At 44.7% G+C, this 13,003-nt stretch overlaps 1 protein-coding gene across 1 annotated transcript in view; it reads right to left on the minus strand.

Moving 5' to 3' along the window:
- Nucleotides 1-254: 254 nt before the first annotated feature.
- LIPC (lipase, hepatic) overlaps nt 255-13,003 on the minus strand; it is a 132,379-nt gene continuing 119,630 nt past the window's right edge. The window contains exons 9-10 of the mRNA XM_005883287.2: nt 6,188-6,406; nt 255-780 (exon numbers count right to left, since the gene is read on the minus strand). Of these exons, the coding sequence (XP_005883349.1) occupies nt 669-780; nt 6,188-6,406 (331 nt within the window). The 3' untranslated portion in view covers nt 255-668. The remainder of the gene's footprint in view (nt 781-6,187; nt 6,407-13,003) is intronic.

Consider the following 13,003-nt stretch of genomic DNA (forward strand, 5'->3'; position numbering starts at 1 on the left):
CCTCGTGACCTCCACTGGGGATCAAGCCCACAACCTGGGCATGGAGAGATAGGGTGAGGGAGAGAGGAACATCAATTGGCTGCCTCCCTCATGACCTCCACTGGGGATCAAGCCCACAACCTGGGCATGTGCCCTGACCAGGAATCAACCAGCGGCCCCCTGGTGCATGGAGCAATGCTCAACCAACTGAGCCACACCCGCCGGGCTCCATTACCTTCTGCTGTGCGCATTGTAAAACAGGAAAACTGGGACAATTGGCGATTATTTCCCTTTATTGAAGCACCAGTTATGTAATAAAGAAGTACTTTTCCAGCATGGTTCAAAAACTGATCAGAATAAACTAGCAGAGAATTATGGAAAATTTGACTTAATTGGAAAAGACATTTTAAATTAGAACAAGAGATCTAAAATAGGTTTTACATTTGTACTTATTTGCATATATTACCATTTAATCAGAGATAAAATTGGGAAATATTTGGGTACCCTAATATTTGAATAAAGTTACATAATACAGTTATTAAAAGCTTAGTTTATAATAGTGAAATGTACTCTCCCTTTAAGTCTAAACTTTATGCAAGATTCTTTTATATAACTGGTTTCCAAATAAGTCAACCATACCAGATAAGGAATAAGATCATTTATTCTTTACACTGGGTCTTCATTAAAACTCATCTGTTCTTTCGCTTCATTTTTTTCGAGTTTACATCACATCTCACAAAGGTTTTCTCCTGGGTTGGGTGAAGTTGTAGGTCTTCCATGCTTTCTGAGCAAAATACCATTCTGAACAGAAAACATAAAGCAAAGACAGCATTAAGTTTTAGATGGAGCTTATTGAAGTGTTTCATCTTTTGTCAAATACTCAATTGATATAACACATGCTATGTTTTTTTTTAAAAAAAAACAACTGGATTCTTACGTTTGCAAATATTTTCATAACTTCAGAGAAAAGCAAAACCCAAGTCAGTGACCGCATCGGTCAGGCTCTGCTCTGGGCTGATTTCAGATCTACAGAAACGCAAAGTCCTAGGGGCAGTCCTCCTTTGTTCTCCCTGTAACCGCTCATCAAAGATTTGAGGGTTAACTACTGTTCCTTTCACGAAATCGACATCGTCCTGGCTCCTGGGCAAACATTCGCAGCTCCTTCAACTGTTCTGCTCAGACAGGCTTCCCTCCAGCCTGCCTTCTTTGGACCGGCTCCAATTTGTCAATGCTGGTCTTACAGGCCCCTGGGCATGAGGCCACTGTCACCAGCCCCTGCCTGGCTGTCGTGTAGGCCCTGCCCCTTCCTCTCATTGGTGCAGACGCTGTCCAGCCAAAGAGGCCGTCACTAATGCTTTGGGCCTCTTTTGGAGACCAGCTAGCGGCCAGTCTGCTTTGACCCGCAGCTTGGCCTGAGATGCTATTTTGTGCTACCAGCTCCAGTGGTCACTGAGAATTCTAGTTCATGGCTTTTTTTTTCTTTGAATTGCATCTGAGGTCAAGTCTTGACTCATAAACTTTTAACATTAAAGTAGTATATAAGCTAGACAAATACTACATGGTATCGCTTATATGCAAAATCTAAAAAAAAAAAAAATCAAATTCATAGAAAAAGTGGAGAAGAGCGGTTCCCAGGGCGCTGGGAGAGGGGGCCCAGGGAGCAGCTGGTATAAACTTTCAGCTACAGAGTGAATAAGGTCTGATGATCTCATGTGAAACATGGTGACTATAGTGGGTAACACTACATAGTATCAATGAAATTTGCTAACAGAGTAAACGTCACTGTTCTCAAAACAATGAAAATGATAAATATGTGAGGTGATGGATGTGTTAATTAACTAGATGGGGCAATCCTTTCACAGTGTATTTGCACAGTGTGGGGCAAAAGAAGGTTTATAGTTGTAACACAAATAAATAAGGCTACAATAAACTCTGTTTTGCACAACTTTGAACCTCCTTTTGCCCCACCCTGTATATCAAATCACACCTCAAAACAATGAAAATGATAAATATGTGAGGTGATGAATGTGTTAATTAACTAGATGGGGCAATCCTTTCACAGTGTATTTGCACAGTGTGGGGCAAAAGAAGGTTTATAGTTGTAACACAAATAAATAAGGCTACAATAAACTCTGTTTTGCACAACTTTGAACCTCCTTTTGCCCCACCCTGTATATCAAATCACAATGATGTACTTTAAATACCTTAGCAATTTTGTTAAATATACTTCAATGAAGCTGAAATGAAAGTGGTACGAGTAATCTATAAATGCATTCTTGAAAAATTCAAGTAGTAAAGAATACAGTCAAATATTAAAGACCCTTTTCTCCATCACCCTTCACCAATGTCACTTCCCTCTCCTCTTCATGGTTTGGTTTCTGTCTTCCTAGGACATTTACACACATCCTGATGTTCATATGCAAACATAAGGGTTTTCTGTAGGTATTTTTCTGAAAATTTTCCTTGTCATCAAATAATGTACTTGGAGACCAGTCATATCTGTACATATAAATCTCTTTCCTTCCTTTCCACTTGCTGCATGGATTCCATGGTACACACAGAGCTCAATGCATTTAGCCTTTTTCCTATTGATGGAGAGATATTGAGATTTTCCCAATGGTTTACTATTTTCAAATAGTGCTGCAACAAACATTTTATACACATACATCCTTTGTGGACATACTTAGTATTTCTCCAGGACAGACACCTGGAAGTAAAGTTCTGTGTCATGCCATATTCTCGGCCATATATGTTAGGCGTACGGAAATTTTTGATAACGTAAGCTCCATGAGACCAAGGGCGTCGTCTCCTCTGTTCACTGCTGTATATCTGGGGCCCACAGCAGTGCCTGGCATAAGGCAGGTGCTCACCACGTCAGTTGCTGAGTCAGTTGCTGCAGACGCTCTGTAATTTCACTCCCACTATGAGGAGGAGAAAGCCCATTGCTCCACACCTTTACCTTCTCTGCATGTTAGCTCCTCTAATTCCCGCCCAACTGATGGTTGGCCAGAGACACTCTCACTGCTTTTTGTTTTGAATTATATGGTTATCGTGGAAGTGCAATATCTCATTACGGTTAGCCTATTGCTTTTTATGTCCCGTAGGGCTAATGTTTTCTGTCCTTTCTCCTCACCCCACAACAGGCCCTCTTGTCCCTGACCTTGTGCCTGTGGGAGAGAAGAATCAGCCCCGGAGACACAGAGCAGGTGACATAATCAACTTCCCCCTCCCTCCTGCCCCGCCTTGCAGTCAGCAGAGAGATTGAGAGTATGAGGTTAAGCGTTTGCATCCTGGCTCTGGGATTTGGGTTTGTTGGAGGTAATTAAACGTTAGTAATTGTTATTAGTCTCATGAGATACATAATATAATTCCCATTTATTATTAAAGAGCCGAGCCTCAGAGAGGTACAGTTGTTCTCAGAATTATTCTACATATTTATTCTATGGAGGCGGTAAGCAGTGAAGTCAAAATGAGAGTTTAGGCCTGACTGATGCCGGGGCCACCAGACCCTGCTCACCTAGTGCCTGGCTCCCTGCCTCTCTCTGGGAACACCTCCTGGCCCTCCCCCAAAGCCTGCTGCAGCTCAGCCCCCGCAGCACCAACCTGAACTTGCTTCTTAAACTTCCTAGGCCACGCAGTCCCAGGCCCTGGCTAATCCGCTTGTGGTCCATGGCCAGCAGCGTCAGCAGCGCCAGGGACTTGTTAGAGAAGCAGAGTCTCATGCCTCCCCCCAGCCCCCGCCCCCAGACCTACTGAAGCAGAACTGCATTTTAACCGGATTCCCAGATGACCCGTGTGGACATTGAGGCTGGAGAAGCTCTGTGATGGAGCACATTATTACTAAAATTAACGCATCTTGTTTTCATTTATGCCAACAGCCAACACTCAGATTTTTTTGGTCTCCCTCCATGACGTGTGGTATGTGGAGACACAGAGCAGGCGCTGAGTGCTTCCTGATGGAAAACTCTAGGTCCCATAGCCCTTCCCCTCGTTCCAGCATGTGCCTCCTGCAGCCACGAAGAAGGGCTTGGCGTGCGTGTGTTAATGTCCAGCACTGCACTCCGCTCGGTTCCACTAAGGAGAGTCAGATTAGTGGGGCCAAGAGTAACGGAGGAAGGACCTGCTGGGAACAGTGTACGGGCAACATGGGCAATGACTCCAGCAAACCTGAGTGGGAACTGGGCTCGGACAATTACTAGCAAAGTCCCCAAGCTGTGTAGCTTCTGTGAGCCCAAGGTTCCAGGTCTGCGCAGCCAGCACTACCCGCTTCAGAGGGTGGTTGGGAAGATTCCATGAGATGACTGCCCTGGAGCACTCAGTTCCAGGCCCGCCTGCTGTAGGAGCTCTGTAAGTGTCGTTCCCTCCCCTCCCCTCTTTCCTTCTTGTATGTATGTATGCATGCATGTATGTATTGACTGTTCAGAGCACAGAGAAAGGGGTGCAGAGAGATTGAGAGAGAGAAACATGGCTTTGTTGTTTCACTTACTATGCACTCATTGGTTGATTCTTGTATGTGCCCTGATTGAGAATTGAACCCACAACCTTGACATACAGGGACGATGCTCTAACCAACTGAGCTACCCAGCGGCGCCTCCTCTTTCTTTCTTGAGAGCCGTGCAGCTCAGCACCGGCGGAGAAGGTAGCGCTGTCTTTCTTACAACCTTTCAGGCCAAGTTATGGGACTGTCCTGGGGAGCAGCCACCGCCCTGGAGGTATCACTCTCTAACTGGGAGCATGTGGGAGGGGTGGCGCTCAGACAGAGCTGATGGAAAGGGCCAAAAACTCAGGCAAGAACAGCTAAGTGTAGAAGAGGAGAAGCAGTTTAATTTTCCAAATTGACCATGTGGAGAAGTCTGTTGGCAGACTGCAGAGTGTGCTCTTCATGATAGCCAGGACCTTGTATCCCAGGAAGATAGGCCCTCAGAGTGGGGCTGTGGAGGGGCCTCAGGGGGCATACATCTGCCCTGGCCTCCCTCAACTCCCCCTACCCCCGGCAGAGAAACCTGGCGTGTAGTTTAGGAGTGAGAAGCCTGCTGTTTTCTGTCCCTCCTGGGGACAAGCCAAAGAGAGAAATGAGCTTCCAACAAAGAAATGGGAGAGGAGAGGCCAGTGTCCTGAACACGGCGGGGAAGAGACAGGAAAAGGTCTGGGAGGACAGAATTCTCCTTTCATGGAGATCTGCAAACAAGAGTGGTTGCCATGGCAAAACGTGTTGGGCATCTCTTTGCTCTGCTGGAGTAGCAGCTGGACGACCCTTTCTTTCCTTTATTCCCCATCCCCTCCCTAACCCCTCATTGTCCTCGAGCACCTTGGGGCCAAGGGAGAAGCTAAATCACGCAGAGCAGGTTTCTTAAAGGCAACCCATGGGTCCACGTCAGAAGGTCTCAGTAACAAACGTGTGTCCTGGCTCCCTTCTCACACCACAGTGAGTCAGAAGCTCTGTGGGTGGGGCCGGGCATGATGCATATTTAATACGCTTCCCCGTGATTCTCTGGCGCTCTGAGATTTGAAACGCACCACCACAGAGCAGGATGTTAAGATTGTGATCTGCTATGAGCATTCCTCCGAGGAAGCAACAAAAAAGAAATGTCGAATCTGGGGCCTTGCCACCCAAAGTGTGGTCCCTGGCCAAGCAACACTGACATCACCCCATGATGCATCCACAGGCTGGGATCTGAGAAGTGTTGGGCTAGCGAGGGGGTTCTCAGATTCCGGAGGCAGGCGGCTATTGAACCCAGGCCGTGGAAGAGGCTAGCCCGGGACTCGGAAGACCCAGGTGCAGATCCCGGTCCTTCCACCTGTGGCTGGACATTTCACCTTTCTCAGTGTCTATCCTCCATTATTAGGACATAATAATGCCCACCTCGTAGGATAAATGCAAGTATCCTATATAATAAAAGGCTAATATGCAAATTGTCCCCTCAACCAGGAGTTCAACCAGGAGTTCAACCAGGGGGCGGGGCCTGCCTGCCAACTGCCCACAGCCCCTCCCCCTGGCCAGTCCTGCCCCCGATTGGCCCCCCACACCCTGATTGGGAGCGGGCCGGCTGGCCAACTGCCCACAGCCCTCCCCCCGGGCCAGCCTAGACTGATTGGCCCCAATCAGGGCAGGCCGGCCAGACCCCACCTGTGCATGAATTCGTGCACCGGGCCTCTAGTGACATTATAAAAGTGCTTACTAGATGTCAGGAGTTGAATGAGCACTCACCTTTTCTGGGTCTCTCCTGCTTTGACTCGGATGTTCTTTAGAACGAGGCCTGAGTAGAGGGGCCCTCTGCCCCACGGGATGATGGTCTGGACCGTGTTCCAGACATTGGCCCACACGGCGCTGTTTTCCCACTTGAATTTGATTTTGAGCAGCTCACCAATATCCGAATCCAAGGTGATAAGAAAGGAATAGGTTTTGTTACTAGTAATTCCTTCGCCCCTTGAAGATACAAAGGAAACCAGACACGGTCAGTGTATTTGTAACAGCAGTGATGCTTAGATACATTCAGGATGTGCTAGGTTTGCCTTTGCCACTTGCATGGTCATTCCTGCTGTATTTCTCAAACTATTGTTGGACAGATTATTACTAGAGGAACCAATAGGATAAAGAAGGGTTTTCTAGTGATATTGGAAAAACCATACTGTTACCTGTGACAGCATATTATAAACGCTTGGAGAGTTCCACAGTGAAAACCTAGTTAACGTTGTTTAGCTCAGGCTTCCTAGTTTTTACATTAACAAATCGAGAAAACTGCCCCCGATGGGACAGTGGGGCTTTGGCAATGGCCACTGAACACAACAGAGCCGCACCACCCTCTCCTTTCCCCAGCAAGGTTCCTTTCTCCCCGTATAAATAGAAACTCCTATTTGAACAACAAAGCACAACAGTAATAGAAAACCATTTATTAAAAGGATGCACCTGAAGATGGCGACTGGCAGGAAGGCAGGGAGGGAGAGAGTGTGAGAGCGCAAGGGAGTGCTAGAGGAGTGTGTGGACGTGTGTGGTGTGTGTGTATGAGCTAGGGACAGCTAGATTCTGCAGGTCTTCTAAGGGGCTGCTAAACCGGGCAGTCTTAGATGACGGAGCCCCGCTCCCAGCTCGGACACTCCTAGGCAGCCAGCATGGGAACAGAGACTACGCCATCTTGAGAAACAGAGCTGCTTGAGACTAGGATCCTGGCCTCAGCACCACCCAGTCTGATCTCAGACGTAAACCAGGACCCTGCAGCCACTGGGGACAGAGACCTGTGACCACAGCTACAGAGCCACGGACACCAAGAGTCCAGAAATCCCCGTGGCAGATCCATGAGTAACAGAGCCCACCCCCCTCCCTACAGGCTCACGGGCAGCGCCATAGTAAATGATAGACCCACCCCTTGCCCGGGTCTCAGTGCTGCTACAGGGACCTTAGCCTGGAAGTGCGCAAACACCGGGAACTTGTCCCTTGCAGCGCAGGCTAAGGGAGCCTTGGTCTGAAGTGCGTGAACACTGGGAACTTGTCCCGCACTGTGCAGGCTAAGGGAGCCTTGGCCTGAAGTGCGTGAACACTGGGAACTTGTCCCGCACTGCGCAGGCTAAGGGAGCCTTGGCCTGAAGTGCGTGAACACCGGGAACTTGTCCAGCGCAGCGCAGGCTAGGGGAGCCTTGGCCTGGAAGTGAGCGAACACTGGGAACTTGTTCCTCGCAGCACGGGCCCCAGGACCCCGATTCTCCGGGCAGGAGGCAACACCAAGCACCAGTGACTTGACTGTGTTTCTTATCACCTGCGCCTGAGATCCTGATTCCCTGTGCATTCATACTAAGAGCCAGTGAATCCAATTCCTGGTGCAAGGGCACACAGGGACCCTGATTCTCAAGGCGAAGTCGCACAAAGCAACAGAGACTCTGATACTGGACTCTTGGGGAACTCTGACTCCTGGCGCATGCTAGGGGGCTCTGGTTTTCAACACGCTCCAGGGGGGTCTCTATTTCAGCACGGTGCAGGCAGGGTCCCTAATTCTAAGGGCACATACGAGGCCACATTGAGCGCTGGCAACACTGACTCAGAGCGAGCCTGGTTCCCACCAACCAACAACAACCACACATCTTAGTGTCAGAGCTCTTCAGTGACACTAAGGTGGTGGGAGGCTCCCACTGCACACGGCCCAGGCCCACGCAACCCGACCTTTGATCCATCGGGAGATAAGCAGAATGAAGAAACGACACAACACCCAGAGGAAAGACAATGAGGAATCACCAAGAAAGGAAATTAATGAAGTTGAAGCGTGCAACATGACAGAAAAAGAATTCAGAATAATGGTTGTACAATTCATTCACCGGATGGATGAGAAAATCAACAACCTATGCAAGAATCAGGAAGAAATGAAAAGTGATATAGCTACAATCAAAAACACCATGGAAAGTTTCAACAGCAGGCTGAAAGAAGCAGAGGACCGAATTAGTGAGTTAGAAGATAAGGCAGAGAAACAAGCTCAATCTGAACAGCAACTGGAGAAAAAAATTAAAAAACAGGAGGAGAGCCTAAGGGAGCTTCGGGACAACATGAAACGAAGTAACATACGCATAATAGGGCTGCAAGAGGGACAAGAAGAGCAGCAAGGATTAGAAAATCTATTTGAAGAAATAATGACAGAAAACTTCCCAGATATGGGGAAGAAAAAAGTTACACAAGTACAGAGAGTCCCAGGCAAGATGAACCCCAAAAGACCCACACCAAGACACGTCATAATAACGATGGCAAATGTACAAGACAAAGAGAGAATCTTAAAGGCTGCAAGAGAGAAACAGAGAGTTACCTACAAAGGATCCCCCATCAGATTATCAAACGATTTCTCAACAGAAACACATCAGGCCAGGAAAGAATGGACAGAAATTTACAAAGTGATGCAAAGCAAAGGACTGAATCCAAGAATACTCTATCCAGCAAGGCTATCATTCAAAATTGAAGGGGAAATAAGAAGCTTCACAGACAAAAAAAGGCTAAGGGAGTTCATCACCACCAAGCCAGCAATGCAAGAAATGCTAAAGGGACTGGTGTAAAAAGAAGAAATAAAAAGCCCAGAAAGAAAACAGCCACACAAAAAAAGAAATGGCTACAAACAAGTACCTTTCAATAATAACTTTAAACGTAAATGGACTAAATGGTCCAATCAAAAGACATCGAGTGGCTGAATGGATAAAAAAACATGACCCATACATTTGCTGTCTACAAGAGACCCACCTCATTAAAAGGGACTCACACAGACTGAAAGTGAAGGGATGGAAAAATATCTTTCAGGCAAATGGAAATGAAAAAAAAGCTGGGGTAGCAATACTTATATCCGACAAAATAGACCTCAAAGTGAAGGCCATAACAAGAGATAAGGAAGGCCACTTCATAATACTAAAGGGATCAATACAACAAGAGGATATAACCCTGATAAACATATATGCACCCAATGCAGGAGCACCCACATACATAAGAAAACTCCTGGAAGACATCAGGGGAGAGATCGACAACAATACAATCATAGTAGGGGACTTTAATACACCACTGACATCACTGGATAAATCTGCTAGACAAAAAATCAGCAAAGAAACAGCAATCCTAAATGACTCACTAGATCAGATGGACTTAATTGACATCTTCAGAACACTTCACCCCAAAGCAACAAAATATACGTTCTTCTCAAGTGCTCATGGGACATCTTCAAAAATAGACCACATATTGGGTCACAAACAAAGTCTCCCCAAATTCAAGAAGATTGAAATCATACCAAGCATCTTCTCAGACCACAAGGGCATAATATTAGAAATAAACTACAATAAAAACAACCCAAAATACTCAAACACTTGGAAGCTGAATAGCATGTTATTAAATATTGATTGGGTTACCAATGAGATCAAAGAAGAAATTAAAAACATCCTGGAAACTAATGACAATGAAAACACAACAATCCAAAACCTTTGGGACACAATGAAAGCAGTCCTGAGAGGGAAGTTTATAGCTCTACAGGCCTACCTCAACAAACAAGAAAAAATGGTAGTAAATCATCTAAATCTACAGCTCAAAGAATTAGAAAGAGAGCAACAAGAAAAGCCCAGAGTGAGCAGAAGGAAGGAGATAATAAAGATTAGAGCAGAAATAAATGACATAGAGACCAAAAAAACAATACAGAAAATCAATGAAACCAAGAGCTGGTTCTTTGAAAGGATAAACAAGATCGACAAACCTCTAGCCAGGCTCACCAAAAAGCAAAGAGAGAGGACCCAAATAAACCAAATCAGAAATGATAGAGGCGAAATAACAACAGACCCCACAGAAATACAAATGATTGTTAAAAAATACTATGAACAACTCTACTCCAACAAACTAGACAACCTGGAGGAAATGGACATATTTCTAGAAAAATACAACATTCCAAAACTTAATCAGGAAGAATCTAAAAATCTCAACAGGCCAATAACTATGGAAGAAATTGAAGCAGTCATCAGAAAGCTTCCAGCAAACAAAAGCCCAGGACCAGACGGCTTCACAGGGGAGTTTTACCAAACATTCAAGGAAGAACTAAAACCTATCCTCCTCAGACTACTACAAAAAATCCAAGAGGAAGGAACACTTCCAAGCTCATTCTATGAAGCCAGCATCACCCTAATACCAAAACCAGGTAAAGACAACACAATGAAAGAGAATTACAGGCCAATATCCCTCATGAACATAGATGCCAAAATCCTCAACAAAATCTTAGCAAATCGGATCCAGCAGTACATCAGAAAGATCATACACCATGACCAAGTAGGATTTATCCCAGGGATGCAAGGATGGTACAATATCCGCAAATCAATCAACGTGATACATCACATAAACAAATTGAAGGAAAAAAACCACATAGTCATATCAATTGATGCAGAAAAAGCATTTGACAAAATTCAACACCCATTTTTGATAAAAACTCTCAGCAAGGTGGGAATAGAAGGATCATACCTCAACATAATAAAAGCCATATATGACAAACCCACAGCCAACATCATACTCAATGGACAAAAACTAACACCATTTCCCCTAAAAACAGGAACAAGACAGGGATGCCCACTCTCACCACTCCTGTTCGACATAGTACTGGAAGTATTAGCCATTGCAATTAGACAAGAAGAAGAAATAAAAGGCATCCAAATTGGAAAAGAGGAAGTAAAACTGTCCTTATTTGCAGATGACATGATATTATACTTAAAAAACCCTAAAGACTCCATCAAAAAACTATTAGACTTAATAAAAGAATTCGGCAATGTAGCAGGATACAGAATTAACGCCAAGAAATCTATGGCATTTCTATACACCAATAGTGAACTTGCAGAAAGAGAGACTAAAAAAGCAATCCCATTTACCATCTCACCAAAAAAATTAAGCTACCTAGGAATAAACTTAACTAAAGAGGTAAAAGACCTCTACTCAGAAAACTACAGGACGTTGAAAAAAGAGATAGAGGAAGACATAAAGAGATGGAAGAACATACCATGTTCTTGGATTGGTAGAATCAACATCATTAAAATGTCCATACTGCCCAAAGCAATCTATAAATTCAACGCACTTCCCATTAAAATACCAACGGCATATTTCACAGACCTAGAACGAACTCTCCAAAAATTCATCTGGAACAAAAAACGACCCCGAATAGCTGCAGCGATCCTGAGAAAGAAGAAAGTAGGTGGGATCTCAATACCAGATATCAAGCTGTATTACAAAGCCACTGTTCTCAAAACTGCCTGGTACTGGCACAAGAACAGACATATAGATCAATGGAATAGAATAGAGAGCCCAGAAATCAGCCCCAACCAATACGCTCAATTAATATTTGACAAAGGAGGCAAGAACATACAATGGAGTCAAGACAGTCTCTTCAATAAATGGTGCTGGGAAAATTGGACAGATACATGCAAGAAAATGAAACTAGACCACCAACTTACACCATACACAAAAATAAACTCAAAATGGATAAAGGACTTAAATATACGACCGGAAACCATAAAAATACTAGAAGAATCCAAAGGCAACAAAATCTCAGACCTATGCCGAAGCAATTTCTTCACCGATACAGATCCTAGGGCATTGGAAACTAAAGAGAAAATAAACAAATGGGACTACATCAAAATAAAAAGTTTCTGCACAGCAAAAGAAACCATCAACAAAACAACAAGAAAGCCCACTACATGGGAGAACATATTTGCCAACATTATATCTGATAAGGGCCTAATCTCCAACATTTATAGGGAACTCATACAACTTAACAAAAGGAAGATAAACAATCCAATCAAAAAATGGGCAAAGGACCTAAATAGACACCTTTCAAAAGAGGACATTCAGAAAGCCAAGAGACATATGAAAACATGCTCAAAGTCACTAATCATCCGAGAGATGCAAATCAAAACAACAATGAGGTACCATCTCACACCTGTCAGAATGGCTATCATCAACAAATCAACAAACGACAAGTGCTGGAGAGGATGTGGAGAAAAAGGAACACTTGTGCACTGCTGGTGGGAATGCAGACTGGTGCAGCCACTATGGAAGACAGTATGGAGTTTCCTCAAAAAACTGGAAATGGAACTCCCATTTGACCCTGTGATCCCACTTCTAGGAATATATCCCAAGAAACCAAAAACACCAATCAGAAAGGATATATGCACCCCTATGTTCATAGCAGCACAATTCACCATAGCTAAGATTTGGAAACAGCCTAAGTGCCCATCAGTAGATGAATGGATTAGAAAACTGTGGTACATCTACACGATGGAATACTATGCTGCTGTAAAAAAGAAGGAACTCTTACCATTTGCAACAGCATGGATGGAACTGGAGAGCATTATGCTAAGTGAAATAAGCCAGTCAATGAAGGAAAAATACCACATGATCTCACTCATTCATGGATAATAGAGACCATTACAAACTTTTGAACAATAATAGATACAGAGGCAGAGCTGCCTCAAACTGATTGTCAAACTGCAGTGGGAAGGCCAGAGAGGGTTGGGGGGCAGAAGGGAGGGGAGTAAGAGATCAACC

The sequence above is a fragment of the Myotis brandtii genome, unplaced genomic scaffold, assembly GCF_000412655.1.
Source record: "Myotis brandtii unplaced genomic scaffold, ASM41265v1 scaffold781, whole genome shotgun sequence".
Taxonomy (NCBI): domain Eukaryota; kingdom Metazoa; phylum Chordata; class Mammalia; order Chiroptera; family Vespertilionidae; genus Myotis; species Myotis brandtii.